We start from the raw sequence: 17943 nt of genomic DNA on the forward strand, positions 1-17943 counted from the left end.
TGTGGTTGCAGGGGCCCAAGGACTTGGGCCATTTTCTGCTGCTTTCTCAGGCACATTAGCAGAGAACTGGATTCGAAGTGGAGCAGCCGGGACTTGAACAAGTGTCCATATGGGATTCTGGCATTACAGGTGGCAGTTTAACCCACTATACCACAGCACTGACTGACATGAACATTTAACTGGCACCTTAACCACCAGGCTACATGCCTGACCCCAGATTGGTATTTTAAGAAGCTTCTGTTTAATATAACACTAAAGTAATTTATATAATATTGTGAATAGAAATTCTTCAGTGTTCATTCCTTGATACCTTTTGTCTGATTTTGTTTTTTCAATTGCAGACTTGTCTATGGCTGTACAGAAATTTTCTCAGTCACTACAAGATTTCCAGTTTGAATGCATTGGTGATGCTGAAACAGATGATGAAATTAGTATTGGTGAGTACAACTTACCTTCATTAACCTAAGTAATAATTTTGAAAGTCTTACTTTAGATACTTATATCATTGAAGTTGCGTAACTAATACCTAAATAATAAACATCTAAATATTCTCTGATTTTGATGAAAGTATAAGGGTGATTTTGCATATCTTTGGAAAAGAATATTGTAAGTTATTGGATTGAAGCTCTTTGGTTTTTTTCCATAAGGAAATTACTTATCTTTGTGTAAGTTGGGTCAACCCTCTAAGAAAATGTTGATAACAATGTTTGTCTACCTCAAAATTAATCATTGAAACAAACATATATAGGCATCTATTATTAAATATACTAGGTACAGGTTTTAAAAATAATGTTACTATTTATTTTTTAGTTTAATGCTGATTTCTTTTTTAGCTTGACCATTTGTTTAGAAAGGAAACAAATCATGTTTAGTCAGTCATGATGTATTAAACCAGTGTTCTGGAAGGATATAGAACATTACTGGGGATGGGAGACTTGAGCTCTATTCTGACTTTGTTGAAGTAGTTTAGCAGTCTGACCTTGGGGAGAGCATGCCCCTTTCTGAGTAAAAGGGTTTCATTTCCTGTAAAATGAAGCTGTTCATTTCTTATAAAAATGTGTGTCATCTCTGAAGATCAGATTCATGTAGCATTCTTTCCCCTACCTTTTAAACATTTCTTGCTTATTGGTTTGCAGACCACAGGTCCATTAATAGGATGGGTTTGAGATGTATCCCATAATTAGGAGTTTGTACAAAGTATGTATTTACTTTCTAGAGGCTAATACTAAGTGTATCAACTTAGGTATAAAAATATATTACAGGCCGGCGTCGCGGCTCAATAGGCTAATCCTCCGCCTAGTGGCGCCAGCACACCAGGTTCTAGTCCCGGTCAGGGCACCGGATTCTGTCCTGGTTGCCCCTCTTCCAGACCAGCTCTCTGCTGTGGCCTGGGAGTGCAGTGTGGAGGATGGCCCAAATGCTTGGGCCCTGCACCCCATGGGAGACCAGGAGAAGCACCTGGCTCCTGCCTTCAGATCAGCGCTGTGCGCTGGCCGTAGTGCCAGCTGCGGCGGCCATTGGAGTGTGAACCAACGGCAAAGGAAGATCTTTCTCTCTGTCTCTGTTTCTCTCTCTCACTGTCCACTCTGCCTGTCAATATATATATATATATATATATATATATATTACAAGTACTTAGGCCAGTTACTCCAAAATTTTAATAGATATGAAATTCCCAGAGATCTTATTAAATACAGATTCTGATTCAGCAGTTTGCAGTTAGAATGCCAGATTCTGCATTTCTAACAGACTTGAATGTGGGGAACAGGGCCCATCTCCCATAACATGGCAGGGCCCATCACCTGGGAGACAAATAAGTATTGAAACTACCGAGACTGGACTAGACCACTGAGATTATTAAGACTAACTCTATGCATCTGATCTCCCACCCTATGGCGCTGAGAGGGAGGGAACAGCTTCCACACAGCTGCCTCACCAATTCGACTAACAAGCTGCAGGAGCTGATCCTGCCCCTGATTGGAGGAAAGCAGCATGCTCAGCGCGTGGGGAGAGAACGCCAGCAGAGTTGGGATTGGTGGAAGAGGACTATAAAGGAGGAGAGAGACAACATGCAGGAGGAACATCTGAGGAACCCCTGAGAGAGCTGGCAGGCGGTGTGCCGCTCCTCCACGGAGGCCGGGGGGGGGGGGCAGCTAATCTGGGGAGGACCAGGGAAAGAAACAACAGCAAATCCATTGCCGCTCCTCCGCAAGCCTGCGGAGCGAGCGACACTTGAAGGTGATGTTAGTGCTCCTGGTTCATGGATAGCACTTTAAATAGCTGGGAGTTTTCCTCTCCATGACTCTCCACAATCATATTCTTCTCATCGTTCTTTTTTTCCTATAGTTTTATCAGTTATGTTTTTATTTCTAAGCAATATATTCCATTAGTTTTGAAAACCCAAGTAGCAAGTCCAAACCTAGCTGTAAAGGGAAAGGACAGTATTATTTCCACAAAAGGAGGCTCTCAGGTTCCTGATTCATGGTGTGGCTGCAGCTTCCTTACTTCCATAGAGCTTACCCTGGAGAAATCCCTGGGCAGAGTACAGCATCCTTGACAAGCTGTTTCTGCACATGAAATTTCACATTGTGCATGTATGACTTCTGGCCAGGTTGGTACTCATCTGAGGGGATGTGACAGCAGTCACTTCATTTCCTTGCTCCTTAGGAATACAGGTTACCCTGAGGGAGTGTGGAGGTGGCTGATCTCTTGCTATCATGGATAGCACCTTCTACTTTCCGTTCTGGGATGGACGGTGGCTCAGCCATGCCAGCCATTTGGCTGAGGCATAGTTAGGGAGCCTCTGGAAAGAAGGGAGAGCCATTCCACATGAAACTCACACAGGATGGCCTCTACAGAATGAACGGGAAAGGACAGCATTAGTGGTTATGCACTGCTAATGTTTGGAGCTATAGTTATCATTTTTTTACATCTATACCAAAATCATAGGTTTTGTAACATATATCTGGCCAGATAAAAGTCTAGAATACAGTAATAAAAAAGCTTTATTATTATTTAAAGAATAGTATGTATTCACATAACAATTATTTTCACCATGTAAAAAAACTAAATCCCATGAAGGCAGAAGCCATCTCTGTCTTGTATTTTCAACCATTTTAGCTATAGAACTTGATCCTGATCCTAACTGATGGTAGGCCCACTGTTAAAATGCTGGGTAACTTATGTACTTTCCTTTGTAAACTGTAACTCTTTTCCTACCTTTAACTTTCTTTTTTATTTTTCTAGTAGAATGATACATGTCATTTAATATTTTCCTTTTGGCAAGGGAACTATAGCAAATATTTCTGAATTTTCACAGAAATTGTAATTTTTAATAGTTTAATGACTATTCTACCAGGTTCATATACATGAATTTATGAAATAATCTCTGTAGTACATTTAGATTGCTTCTGAGCATTTATCTGTCATTATTAAGAGTATAGTAAACATCTTTTGTAATATTTCTCTTAGTTTCCATATGTAATAATGTAGATTTAAGAGTTTTAATAGCTATGTTGTGCAGCCTTGCAGGCAGGTTTTCCAGGTTGTGTTGAACTTGATATCTCTACAGTGGTCACTTGACTGTTCCTGCTGTGGCTAAATGAATATTGTGTGCCTCTTGCAGATTTGAAAGTTATGCATTGATCAGTGAGTAAAGGATAATAGCCAGTGAGTGTTAACTAATTCTAATGCTTTATGACTTTTAGAGGTTAGATCACTGGTTGAAGAACAGAAGATGAATAATGTGCAGGGGCAGAGCAATGTTGCTTGCTACTTTTAGATCGGGAAGCTTATTAAATCTCTGTTTACTGAGAATCTGATTTAAATATCAATACTTTGGAAAACCTAAGTTGGAGCAAAAACAGTTTATAAACAGAAATTTTTTCTAGGACAACTAATGGAAAAACACAGATATGTTCTCATATCTTTATTTATTTTTTTTTTGACAGGCTGAGTGGACAGTGAGAGAGAGAGAGAGAAAGGTCTTCCTTTGCCGTTGGTTCACCCTCCAATGGCCGCCACGGCTGGCGCACTGCGGCCAGAGCACTGCGCTGATCCAATGGCAGGAGCCAGGTACTTATCCTGGTCTCCCATGGGGTGCAGGGCCCAAGCACTTGGGTCATCCTCCACTGCACTCCCTGGCCACAGCAGAGAGCTGGCCTGGAAAAGGGGCAACCGGGACAGAATCCGGCGCCCCGACCGGGACTAGAACCCGGTGTGCCGGTGCTGCAAGGCGGAGGATTAGCCTAGTGAGCCGCGGTGCCAGCCCTGTTCTCATATCCTAATCACTCAGTTTGTATCCTAGATGGACTGTAAATAGCTAAATAGGAATAAGACTAGTTTGAATAATGGTCCTCCCATGGAGGATTATGAGGCATCCCAAGCTGCTGTACCAGGACAGCAAACTGAGGAATGAGTCTCTAAGAATAATGCACAGACAGGCTGCTGTGGAGGCAGTATTACACTTAGCAGCCTTCATCAGCTTCAGTTCTGTATGTGAAGATTCTAAGTGTAAGTAGTCTTTACATTAGCTTGTTGAAGCCCCCACTTCAGCTTCTTTATTTCTCTGATTTCATGGGGGAGGAATGAAGCAGGGGCAGCTGTGACTGTTAGAGCTGAGTAATAGCTACAGCACTCTCATCCAGACTAGACTTGAGATTCACTGATGACATAACTGCAAAATACAGTGGCTTACAAAAGAGCTCATCTTTTGTAAGTTAGTGCAAAATGACCTGTGAAGTCCAGATATTGGCAGGCTTTCTTGTGTAAGCTATGGTGGTGGGAACTGGTGGGAATTGGTGGGAGGGCAGTTGGAAGGTAAGATGTCTGGCTGAATGTGCTTACAGTGCAATCGAATGGAAAACAGATTTTGAACAAAGTAAGGGAAAGAAGATGGTGTTATAGATGCCTAGGCTTGAGCCCTGTCTGTAAATCTGTCTCACTATTCAGCTGTCCATTTCTGCCCCTATCCTTTTTGGCCTTGTGTTTGCTGGAGCTGTGGTTTTTTTTTTTTTTTTAGGCTAATGAGACATTGCTGGTTTGGAAGGAAGCAAATTGGGATTAGTTGTCCAGGACCCAGGATCTAGTGGGGAATTCCTGTGGCCCAAAGAGCAGGTCAATTATTTCCAGGACTGAAGTCCCAAGTAGGGCAACATCCTGTTCTCTTTTTAGCACCTGCCTTTCTGTCCAGGCGCAGCAAGAGGCCATTGCTTCTCCCTTCTGTAAGGATAAATGAACTGCAGGTGAGCTTCTGATTGCTCCTTTCATCTGCCCACTGCAGCTCCGGAGGAGTGGGAGGTGGATTATTGAATCCATCTAACTTAACTTCCCACAGCTGCTCTAACTGCCTACTTTTTTTCTTTTTATACAGCTTTAAAAATTTTCTTTTAAAAATGTATTCAAGGCATAGAGACACACAGGGAAACAGAGACAAACACATAGAAATCTTCCATCTGCTGGTCACTCCCCCAAATATTTGCAAGAGCTGGGGCTGGGTCAGGCTGAAGTGGGGAACCTGGAATTCAATCTGGGTCTCCCAAGTGGGTGGCAGGGACCCAAGAGATTGAGCCATGACCTGCTACCTCCCAGAGTATGCATCAGAAAGCTGGAATGGAGAGTGGAAGTGGAGCTCAAATCCAGGCACTCAGGGGATGCAGGTGTCCCAAGTGGCATCTTAACTGCTGTGCCAAGTACCTGCCTCTGCTTTGATTCTTTGAACTGAGTGAAGACACTGAGTTAGGAGTACAGTGTTGGGCCCTTGGAAATTGGTGATAAAGGGCAGGAGTAATTACCAAGTGGTATAAAATTCAATCCTTTTCTCACATAACATACTTATAGGGGTAGATTAGATTAAAATATGTTTAAATACTGTGATTATGCAGTAATATGTACAAGATGTATAAGCAGGCTTTTATAGTTTGGTGGGGAAATTGGAATCAAAAATAAATTTATTTTGGGGCAGAAAGTTTTTGAAATCCATACTTATTTTCATAGTATGCATTTTTCATGAACCATTTGAAGATCCTGTATATGTGAATGCAAAACTCCAATACCTGATACATCAGTTCTGGGGTGTGTGTGTGTGTATATATATATATATATATGTGTGCATGGACGTTGATGACATGGATCATGTACCCAGTCTTCATGCCTTCATAGCAGGAGATAAAAGGCTGCCTCTTTAGAAAATAAATCTCTGTTATTTTAAACACAGTATTTATAATAGTTTAGTTTAAACAGCTGGAAGTTCAGTGATTTTTCTTGAGAATTTGCTTGTGAGAGTTGATTTATTTATTTTTTAAGATTTATTTGTTTGTTTGAAAGGTGGAGTTACAGAGAGGAGAGGCAGAGGCAGGGAGAGAAAAATCTTCCACTGCTGGTTCACTCTCCAAATGGCCACAACCGCAAGGACTGGGACAGGGAGAAGTCAAGAGTTTCATTTTAGGTCTCCCTTGTGGGTGTAGAAGCCCAAGGACTTGGGCCATCTTTTGCTGCTTCCCCAGGTGCATTAGCAGGAAGTTGGATTAGAAGTGGAATAACCAGGAGTAGAGGAGTAGAAGCAGCATCATTGTAGGATGCCTGCACTACAGGTGGCTGCTTTACCTGCTATGCCACAGCACTGGCCCCAAGTCAGGTTGTTTTGATAGGTTAATTTAGCACCTTAGGGTATAAGATAATGCCTGTAGATCTTATTTTATCACTTGAAAATTATACCAGAATTGGAACAAGCAAGTTACACAATTTTCTGGCTGTATTTAAGGTCTATAATTTGAAGTAATTTTTAACCTAATGTGGGGAGCAACTCGGACTAGACTAAGTTACTGGAATTAAGACTTATTCTATGCATCTGCTCTCCCACAATATGGCGCTGAGAAGGGAGAAACAGCTTCTACACAGCTGCCTCCAGTTCAACCAATAAACAGCAGGACCTGCTCCTGATTGGAGGAGGGCAGCGTACTCGGTGTGTGGGTAGCAGAGTTGGGATTGGTGGAAGAGGACTATAAAGGAGGAGAGAGACAACATGCACGAGGAACATCTATCTGAAGGAACACCTGTGCAGCCCCCGAGAGAGCCGGCCGGCGGTGTGCCGCTCCCCCGCGGAAGTGGGGAAAGTGGCTAGGGGGAACCGCCCTTCCACGGAGGTGGAAGGGTCGGTAGCCAACCCGGGAAGAACCAGCAGCAAACCCGGGGAGGGGCGAGCAGACAAAAGAACAGCGCAGGGTCCTGTGTCATTCCTCCACGAAGAGGGGGAGCGACATAATGGTGCCGTGACTCGGATATGAAGCTTAGGCAGGGTTTAGTGTTGTTCCTCCATGAAGAGGGGGAGCGACATAATGGTGCCGTGACTCGGATTAGGAAACATAGGAGGGAAGAAGTGGGAAGAAGTGGGAAAATACCAGAGAGAGAGACTAGCAAAGAGCCTAGGGAAAAGCCGGACAAAAAAGGTGCCGGAAGAAGCTATTGAAAGCCTAGGCATAGACTCGGATACGGACTACCGGGGGAAGCTGGGAGAAATCTCTAAGGTCGAAAGCGAAAGTGAAAGCTAGAACAAACAGACTCGGATACGGACTGTGGGGAGAAGCCAGGAGAAATGAGGGAGGAATATTGTTGGAAGAAAACTTAGGGAAACATACCGGGTAGAGAAAAATGTTAGGGAAATTGAAGCTGTGGGGGCAGGCTGAGGCGGAGACGTAAGCCAGCTTGGAATTCTTTAAGTCAGCCCGGGGGGCAAAAGGCGAAAATCTGGAACCAGAGGCAGAGACGTGGGCCGCCAGGTTGGAATCCGTCAGATTAGCCCGGGGAGCAAAGGACGGGAAGCCAGACCGAAAGGCGTAGACACGTGAGCTAGGTTGAATTCGCCAGGTTAGCCCGGGGAACTTAGATTGAATACCAGTGGCGGAAACATGAGCTGGGGCTGTGTGACTCGCGGAGGCTGCCGCGCGCAGAGAGCGCGCACGGGGCACAAGTGGGGAGAGCGCACGGGGCGCTAATAGAGAGAACGCGGGGCTAGCGCGAAGGCCGTGGTGCGGACGCAAAGGGGTGCAGAGACCGCAGAGCGCGCGAAACCGAGCCGCGCAGAGCCGGGAGCCCGCCACAGGGTGGGCACCAGGAAGCTGCGCAGATGAGAGAAGCGCGGGCTGAAGCGGTGCAAAGCCGGGAAGCCGCCGTGGGGCGGCGAGCCGCCGAGAAGCAGCCTCGGGGTGGGCGCCGGGAAGCCGCAGGGATAAGAGAAACAGAAGTTTAGAAGTAAAATGAGAAATAGGAATGCTGGAAGATAGAAGTAAAATGGGAGAGATAGGAATGCCCGGAGATAGAGAAATAGAGAAAAATAAGGTCTCCCCACAACATGGCAATGAGAGAGCTTGGATTCGGTCTGCCTGATTAGGGAGGTGGTGAGCACCTGCGGGCGGCTAGCAGCTTATGCGCCGCAGGTCACCGAAGACAGGCACGAATTAACATCAATAAGTCTCCCCACAATACCGCAATGAGAGAGCTTGGATTCGGTCTGCCTGATTAGCAAGACGATAAGCACCTGCTGGCGGCTAGCAGCTTACGTGCCGCAGGTCACCGAAGACAGGCACGAATTAACATAAGTCTCCCCACAATACCGCAATGAGAAGGCTTGGATTCGGTCTGCCTGATTAGTAAGGCGATAAGCACCAGTAGGCAGCTCAACCAGAGTATGAGCTGCAGGTCACCGAAGATAGGCACGAATCAACACCAATAAGTCTCCCCACAATACGGCAATGAGAAGGCTTGGATTCGGTTTGCCTGATTGGTAGGGCTTGTAAGCACCTGCAGGCAGTTCTAGCAGAGCAGAGCATGCGCTGCAGGGCACCGAACACAGGCACGCATCAGTGCCTAAAAACCTCCTCAAAACATGGCGAAGAGAGGACCCGGACTCAGTTTGCCTGATTGGTAGGGCTTGTAAGCACCTGTGGGCAACTCTAGCAAGCAGAGCAGAGTGTGTGCCGCGGGGCACCGAAGACAGGCGCGTATCAACGCCAAAAAATAAAAAGAAAGGGGGATCTGTGGGGAGCAACTCGGACTAGACTAAGTTACTGGAATTAAGACTTATTCTATGCATCTGCTCTCCCACAATATGGCGCTGGGAGAGGAGGAAATAGCTTCTACACAGCTGCCTCCAGTTCAACCAATAAACAGCAGGACCTGCTCCTGATTGGAGGAGGGCAGCGTACTCGGTGTGTGGGTAGCAGAGTTGGGATTGGTGGAAGAGGACTATAAAGGAGGAGAGAGACAACATGCACGAGGAACATCTATCTGAAGGAACACCTGTGCAGTCCCCGAGAGAGCCGGCCGGCGGTGTGCCGCTCCTCCACGGAAGTGGGGAAAAGTGGCTAGGGGGAACCGCCCTTCCACGGAGGTGGAAGGGTCGGTAGCCAACCCGGGAAGAACCAGCAGCAAACCCGGGGAGGGGCGAGCAGACAAAAGAACAGTGCAGGGTCCTGTGTCGTTCCTCCATGAAGAGGGGGAGCGACAACCTAAGTCTTAAATCTAGAATAAAAAAGAATTCAGATATTATTAGTCAATCTGAACGACGGCCAATAAAACTCTTAGTCATTAATATGAGGCAAAGTTTATTCCTTTTATGTAATCTTGGAAACCATTGGAAAGTCCAGTTGCCGTTTGCATAAACTGTTTGGTTAGTGATGTTGTTTGATGGCCCAGGGTAGCACTCAGGAAAGTCTTGCACAGTATGAGCTTTGCACTCAAGAGATTAAACATTTACCAAGAAGGAGAGCCAGTGTGCTAGTAAATATTTTGCGTGGGAATTTCATTCCTTTAGACACACCTAAACAGAAAATTCTTGTGGTAGAGACAGGCAGTAACACTGCCATTTGTCAAACAAGGCTGTAGTTTCAAACCCTGAGTGGAGAAATGAGGCAATCAATTAGGTAATTCACATCAAAACATATTTTGTAATACTCTCCCAGCTATTTCTGGCATCACTAGATTATTCCTGTTCACGTGCTTATTGTGTTCTGAATGCAAATATGCAGACATAGCAACAGGGATGGTAAGTGTTTAATGGTGACAAAACATGATGAGCCTGCTGCATTTTTAATATCAGCTTTTACATGGAAATATATGTACAAATATTACATGTACACATTGATGAGTAGGAGCTCAAACCTGAACTATTTTTTGTTTGTTGTATTGCCTATGGTGATCCCTACATTTTTTTTCCTTCTCCATTCTGTTTATAAGAAAGCTGGTAGAAAGAAGAGGCCTCAGGAGACAAGAAGGTATAACACAAGTTCAAGGTTTTTTGTCCTCCTGAGCTGGCAAGCCTTTGTCCAGGTGCAGATATGTGTTGTTTTATTACCTCTCAAGCCAGGTGTGCATCACAGTGTGCTACAGTGGTAAAGAGACAAAATTGTGAATCTGAAATCACATTGGTAGTCCATGGCCACACTACGCTGAACACACCCGGTCTCCTCTGAAATCACCTTGGTACACAAATAGAAGCTTGAGAGTGATCTTTGATGCTTGTTCCAAGGATGTCAAGTTGAAGAAGTTTTTCAGTGGCATGGTTGCAAAAGCTTTAATTCCCTTGTCAGAAGAATGACTGTGGGGAAAATACATAAATCTTGTGCCAAATAAATCTACTTTTTTTTTTTTGAGAATGCACCTGTTAGATCAGATGGCAAGGTAATATGTGATCTTGTTTTCCAAATGATATACAAGAATATCATTTAGTGTGGCAGGTATGGCAATCTGCTTTATGTGCTTTGAAGGGATTCCTGTATGGTATAGAAGCAGTTTGTGATATAGTAATCTGTGTTTCAGTTTAAAAATAATAACTGCTATACTATAAGCCCAAAATATGTGCTTAACATATTGTCAATAATTTTAGTTTAAAAAGAAGATGTGTTGGCTGACTGTCCAGGTGCTTGTCTCCAATGCAAGAAGGAATTTCAGGAGAAGACATAGGAAAAAGTTAGCAGAGGGTAATATTTATTGTTAATAATATGAAAGTATACACTCAGAAGGGAATGGGAGCCCAATGGAGAGTGAGCTGTGCCCAGCAAGGTTTGGAATTATCCCTTTATATGATCGGGAAGCATTGACTATTCACAGGGGGTAATATTTGAGTGCCATACATTTTCTTGTCTTTTCTGGAAGTCTCAGAAGTATCATAGTATCAAGTGCATGGTGGGGGCAGGAGTGTCAAGCACGGGTAACTTTATAATGTTATTGTAGTTAGCTGTAGGTCATCGTGAGGAAGTGGTCAGCAGCCGTGTTAGGTGTTTTCAGCTGGCACAGGTTCTGGGCAGTGGTTTGTGGAAGTAGCAGTTTTCCGCAGTCCACAGCAGTGGGTAGGTCATCGTGAGGAAGTGGTCAGCAGCCGTGTTAGGTGTTTTCAGCTGGCACAGGTTCTGGGCAGTGGTTTGTGGAAGTAGCAGTTTTCCGCAGTCCACAGCAGTGGGTACTGTTGGTTGTAGCTGAGTGGGCAGGGTTGTAGGGAGGGACTGGTGACCTCAGCTTTCTCCTTGGTTCCTACCTGCCTATATCAAAACTGTTTTTTGCCTTCTGGCTAATAAAAAATAAACTACTACCTTATTGAATATGCTTCTGTGAAAGTTTTCTTAAGAATATGGTTATGATTTACAATATCCACACATGACATATTTGTCTGCTGATATTGTGATGTGTGAAGTGGAGCTGTGCATGGTCACAAAACTCTTCTTGGATATTTCTTAGGAAAATGTTTACAAACTAAAAACAACGCCGTTACCAACAACAGCCAAACTCTTCTAAAAATGCCTGTGATATTTTTTTCAGTTATTCATGGAAGCAGATTACATTATCACTTGCTGAGTCAAAAGAAAACCCATCAGGTTTTACAAACCCTCATTATGTCCTACTTAAATGTGGTTATATAACTCAGGAAGTCTTCTATTAAAGTAGAACAGTTCCAAATGCTTAAATTGTTTATACACATAACATTTTCGTTTGAACTCTGCAGAGGAAGCATAGTTTACCATGTCAGAGTTCTTGGTTGAACAATTGAATTATTGCTTACCTTTCTTTTCGTTCTTTTTTTCCATACTTTTTGCACCCACACAGAAATCACCCAATATTAAGGATAGAAACAGTTGGGAAAGTTGCACATTCTGGCTCATGTTTCTCTCTCAGCGAAAACATGCTGCCTGAGAGAAGTGCTTTCATCACATTAGCTGTATATTTTAAAACAATTAATTTGAAATCCAAAGACTATTTTTTTTTTTAATTCAGGCTTTGATGAACAACAGTAATCTGAAAACTGGCCAAGTCATAACCCTGGGAAAAAATTTGTGTTTTAAATTATTGATATACATTAATCCCTGAAACTTCTTTTCTTCCCTTGTGATTTTATTCTGTTAAACAAAAGACAGTTCAGGCTTTTTCCTCAGAACTCCATCTCCTATATCCTCCAGCAATTTATTTATATGCTCTTTGAATCAGAAAGTAAATTTTCTCACATTCCCTAATCCTTCACCATATTTTGGAACTAAAATTGTAGCAGAGTCTTAATAAATGCTTGAGTAAATAATACCTGTGTAAGACCTATTAAACCTTTGTGGAGGGGCCAACGCTGTGGCAGAGCAGGTAAAGCCACTGCCTGCAGTGCCAGCCTCCCATGTGGGCGTTGGTTCAAGTCATGGCTGCTCCACTTCCAATCCAGCTCTCTGCTATGGCCTGGGAAAACAGTAGAAGATGGCCCAAGTCCTTGTGCCTCTGCACCCACGTAGGGGCTCAAAAGAAGCTCCTGGCTCCTGGCTTCGGATCCACCCAGCTCCAGACGTTGCAGCCATTTGGGGAGTGACCCAGCAGATGGAAGACCTCTCTCTCTCTCCCTCTTCCTCTCTCTCTCTGCCTCTCTGTAACTCTCTGCCTTTCAAATAAATAAATAAATCTTTAGAAAAATAAATAAATCTTGTTTAAGGAAATAAATCTTGTTAAGACACTTAAGTAGAACTTTAGAGTCATACAAAAGTAGAATAAAATATATATACTCATTTGCATATGTTCAGCATGAGTCTTTTCAGTGTAATAATAAACTAAATTTTGAGAGAGAAGTAGTTCATGTATTTATATATACATGCAAACACACATATATACATGTTTATTTTTTGCCTGTATTTTGGAATCATTTGTAAAAAATTGTCGCTCCCCCTCTTCGTGGAGGAACGACACAGGACCCTGCGCTGTTCTTTTGTCTGCTCGGCCCTCCCCGGGTTTGCTGCTGGTTCTTCCCGGGTTGGCTACTATCCCTTCCACCTCCGTGGAAGGGCAGTTCCCCCTGGCCACATTCCCCACTTCTGCAGGGGAGCGGCACACCGCCGGCCGGCTCCTCCCGGGGGCTGCACAGGTGTTCCTTCAGCTAGATGTTCCCCTTAGATGTTCCCCGTGCATGCCGTCTCTCTCCTCCTTTATAGTCCTCCTCCGCCAATCCTAACTCGGCTGCCCACACGCCGAGTACGCTGCTCTCCTCCAATCAGGAGCAAGTCCTACAGTTTATTAGCTGAACTCGAGGCAGCTGTGCGGAAGCTGTTCACTTCTCTCCCGTCGCCATATTGTGGGAGAGCAGATGCATAGAATAAGTCTTAATTCCAGTAACTCAGTCCAGTCCGGATTGCTCCCCACAGATCCCCCTTTCTTTTTATTTTTGGCGTTGATACGCGCCTGTCTTCGGTGTCCCGCGGCACACACTCTGCTCTACTTGCTAGAGTTGCCACAGGTTCTTACAAGTCCTATCAATCAGGCAAACCGAATCCGGGTCCTCTCTTCGCCATGTTGTGAGGAGGTTTTTAGGTGCTGATGCGTGCCTGTGTTCGGTGCCCTGCAGCGCATGCTCTGCTCAGCCTGCAGGGGCTTACAAGCCCTAACAATCAGGCAAACCGAATCCAAGCCTTCTCATTGCCGTATTGTGGGGGAGGCCTTACTGATGTTAATTCGTGCCTGTCTTCGGTGACCTGCGGCGCATAAGCTGCTAGCTGCCCGCAGGTGCTCATCGCCTCACTTAATCAGGCAGACCGAATCCAAGCTCTCACATTGCTGTGTTGTGGGGAGGCCTTACTTCTCTATTTATCTCCGGGCATTCCTATTTCTCCCATTCCACTTCTATCTTTCAGCATTCCTATTTCTCTCACTTTACTTCTAAACTTCTATTTCTCTTATCCCTGCAGCTTCCCGGCGCCTCGCCCTGCCGGCAGCTCCGCCCCGAGGCTGCTTCTCGGCGCCTTGCCGGCTCTGAGCCGCTTCAGCCCGCGCCTCTCTCATCTGCGCTGCTTCCCGGCTTTGCGCGGCTTGGCTTCGCGCACTCCGCGGTCTCCACGCCCTTCGCGTCTGCACCACGGCCTCGCGCCAGGCCCGTTCCCTATCTACTTGTGCCCCGCACGCTCTCTCTGTGCACGGCAGCCTCCGCGAGTCACACAGCGTAGCTTACGTGTCCGCCACTAGCATTCAATCTAAGTTCCCCGGGCTAGCCTGGCGAATTCAACCCAGCATACGTCTCCGCCCCACGGTTTGGCTTCCCGTCCTTTGCTCCCTGGGCTAATCAGACGGATCCCAATCTGGCTTACGTTTCAGCTTCTGGTTTCAACTTTTCGCCCCTTATTCCCGGGCTAACTTGAGAATCCCAAAGTGGCTTTCGTTTCAGCCTCGGCCTGCCCCCCGCGGCTTCAATTTCCCTAACACTTTTCTCTACCCGGTATGTTTCCCCAAGCTTTCTTCCAACAATACTCCTCCCTCATTTCTCCTGGCCTCTCCCCACAGTCCGTATCCGAGTCTGTTTGTTCTAGCTTTCACTTTCACTTTCGACCTTAGAGATTTCTCCCAGCTTCCCCCCGTAGTCCGTATCTGAGTCTATGCCTAGGCTTTCAATAGCTTCTTCCGGCACCTTTTTCGTCCGGCTTTTCCCTAGGCTGTTTGCTAGTCTCTCTCTCCGATATTTTCCCTAGGCTGTTTGCTAGTCTCTCTCTCCGATATTTTCCCAGTTCTTCCCGTTTCTTCCCTCCTAAGTTTCCTATCCGTCCTAGGTTTCCTATCCGAGTCATTTCTTCCCTCCTAAGTTTCCTATCCGCCCTAGGTTTCCTATCCGAGTCACGGCACCATTATGTCGCTCCCCCTCTTCATGGAGGAACGACACAGGACCCTGCGCTGTTCTTTTGTCTGCTCGGCCCTCCCCGGGTTTGCTGCTGGTTCTTCCCGGGTTGGCTACTATCCCTTCCACCTCCGTGGAAGGGCAGTTCCCCCTGGCCACATTCCCCACTTCCGCAGGGGAGCGGCACACCGCCGGCCGGCTCCTCCCGGGGGCTGCACAGGTGTTCCTTCAGCTAGATGTTCCCCTTAGATGTTCCCCGTGCATGCCGTCTCTCTCCTCCTTTATAGTCCTCCTCCGCCAATCCTAACTCGGCTGCCCACACGCCGAGTACGCTGCTCTCCTCCAATCAGGAGCAAGTCCTACAGTTTATTAGCTGAACTCGAGGCAGCTGTGCGGAAGCTGTTCACTTCTCTCCCGTCGCCATATTGTGGGAGAGCAGATGCATAGAATAAGTCTTAATTCCAGTAACTCAGTCCAGTCCGGATTGCTCCCCACAAAAAATTTCTCAGCATCTGTAACTACCACAATAAAACTTGAGGCATAGTGTCAACTGTTCCCTGTCTCTGGCAACTTACTGCTGAAAAGGGTGTTCAAAGCTTTTCACCTCATGGAGTAAACAGTTTAAAGGATATGCATGGCAACAAAACCTCTCTCTTAGGCTTATTTCAGGGTGAGTAGATAAGGAATGAAAGAGACATTTTTACTATGGTTAATGACTTGTGATACATGAAAACAATCTCAATAAAATCGTGAGATGTGGGATTGGCACTGCAGGTTAAGCCATCACCTACAGCACTGGCATCCCATATGGGTGCCAGTTTGAGTCCCAGCTTCTCCACTTCCAATCCAGCACTCTGCTAATGTGCTGGGAAAGCAGCAGAAAATGGCCCAAGTGCTTGGGCCTTTGCACCCATGTGGGAGACCCAGAAGAACCTCCTGGCTCCTGGCTTCGGCCTGGCTTAGCCCTGGTCATTGAAGCCATTTGGAGAGTGAACCAATGGATGGAAGACTTCTGTCTCTCTGCCTCTCCCTCTCTCTAATGCCGCCTTTCAAATTAATACATCTTTAAAAAATAAATAAGTAAAATGATGAGACAGTGAAATAAATACTGTGGTGCACTATAACTTGGAGTATAATAATCAGTTGATCTTCATTATTTTGAAACTTTTTGTGAATTCACTTACTCTAAAATTTATTAGTAACCCCAGAATCAGTACTCTTGGTGCTTTGGTGGATATACATAGAGTGATGAAAAAATTGATTCACCTGACCCACCCAGAGCCATGTAAAGCATGGTGGAGCATGGTGGCTAGTACTCACTGAATTCTAAAATAAGATATGTGTGTTTTGCTCTTTTGTAAGAGCAATGTGCATGTGTAATGTTTACATATGAAATGATATGGCAAATTATTATTTTAAAAAGTTTAAAATAAAAAAACAACATTAAAAAGGAGCAATATGCTAAAGTGAAAGGACTGGGGATTAGAGTCAGAGAAAACCTGCTCTGTAGCTTTCTTCTGCCACTCTTGAAAACCTGTCTGTGCCTGCATTACCTGTCTGTCAAACCAAAGCACTCTCAGTGGCTTAGGTAATTTATATTTATATTTTCATTTAGGGAGACCAACATTAAGCAATCAATTTGAGTTAAGTCACAGTTGTGTTGAATGCTATGAAAGCAAAAAGTGCATTATGCCAAGAGACCAGATTTAAGATGGACTAGGCCTAATTAGATGGATGGGTAGTTAAGGGAAGGGTACTCAGAGGAAGTGATGTTTAAGGGAGGCATAGGAAATCATTAGAAGAAGAGAAAATATTCTGGATTGAGGGAAGAGAGAGAGAAAGGAGACGGGCAAAGAGAAAAATGACATGTGAATGAGTGGTCTTGGCAGGGAGACAAAGACTAAAGGCATCAAGAAATCATTGCAGAGCACTGATCAGAGACATGATATGATCATATTTGCACTTTTTGGAAGGTAAATCTGCCAGCCATATGGATGATTTTGGAAGGCTATTCTGTATAAGCCTTTCTTACAATGTTCTATTTGATCATTGGTGTGTGTATCCAGAAGAAAGTTGGGCATGAGTAGCCTGACTTTAAACAAAGCCTGTGGCTACCTGCGTTGTTTTGTGCGGAACCACACACTACCACCTTTCATTGACTCTCTATATTACTGTAATGGCTTAAGTAAATTGAAATCATATGGTTGGCTTTTAATTTCAAAGCTGAGTTATAACATACTCCTGGTGACATTTTTGTCATCGTTTTTGAGGTTTTTTGTTTCTTAATAACAGAAACAAGTTTATTGTCTATTGGTAAGTGAGTTAAGTCCTTGGGGAGCATGTAAGATAGCATTCATTTTTCTTTAGAACCACAAATGATTTTCTTATGTCACACTGATACTAGAACTTTGATTGCCTGGCTCCTAGTTCATGGACTTTGTGAATTTATTTATTCATGCAGTAAATGCTTATCAAGCACCCATGCTTGGTCAGATACTGTATTGGGTCCTGAAGACATATCAATGTGCAAAACAGAAAAAAAAAAAACTGTATTCTAATGGATTTGCATTTTTGTCAGAATAGTTAGATGTTAAATGTACAAGTTCATCAAGTATTCATTTAGGATATGGTCAGTGCCATGGAAATATAAAAGGGTGAAGATTATTTAAATTTTTTGTGTAATACCTTTTATATACAGAGGTCTGAAATATCAATAAAGCAGTGTTATAGCACTATAAAATGTCTACGAAATGCATCTTGTTTTGTCCTCTGTTCCCTATAAAATCAATTTATGTAACCCCATAGATATTCAACTAATTCTGCATTTGAAA

At 44.5% G+C, this 17943-nt stretch overlaps 1 protein-coding gene across 3 annotated transcripts in view; it reads left to right on the plus strand.

Annotated features, from left to right (window-relative positions):
- The window catches only part of ARHGAP42 (Rho GTPase activating protein 42), a 307262-nt gene that overhangs the window by 84160 nt on the left and 205159 nt on the right, over positions 1-17943 (plus strand). For all 3 annotated transcript variants that reach the window (XM_002708607.6, XM_051820336.3, XM_017343749.4), the window contains exon 2: positions 342-437. In XM_002708607.6, the coding sequence (XP_002708653.1) occupies positions 342-437 (96 nt within the window). The remainder of the gene's footprint in view (positions 1-341; positions 438-17943) is intronic.

This window comes from Oryctolagus cuniculus, chromosome 1 (genome assembly GCF_051225735.1).
Source record: "Oryctolagus cuniculus isolate XC-2025 breed Fujian yellow rabbit chromosome 1, ASM5122573v1, whole genome shotgun sequence".
Lineage (NCBI taxonomy): Eukaryota > Metazoa > Chordata > Mammalia > Lagomorpha > Leporidae > Oryctolagus > Oryctolagus cuniculus.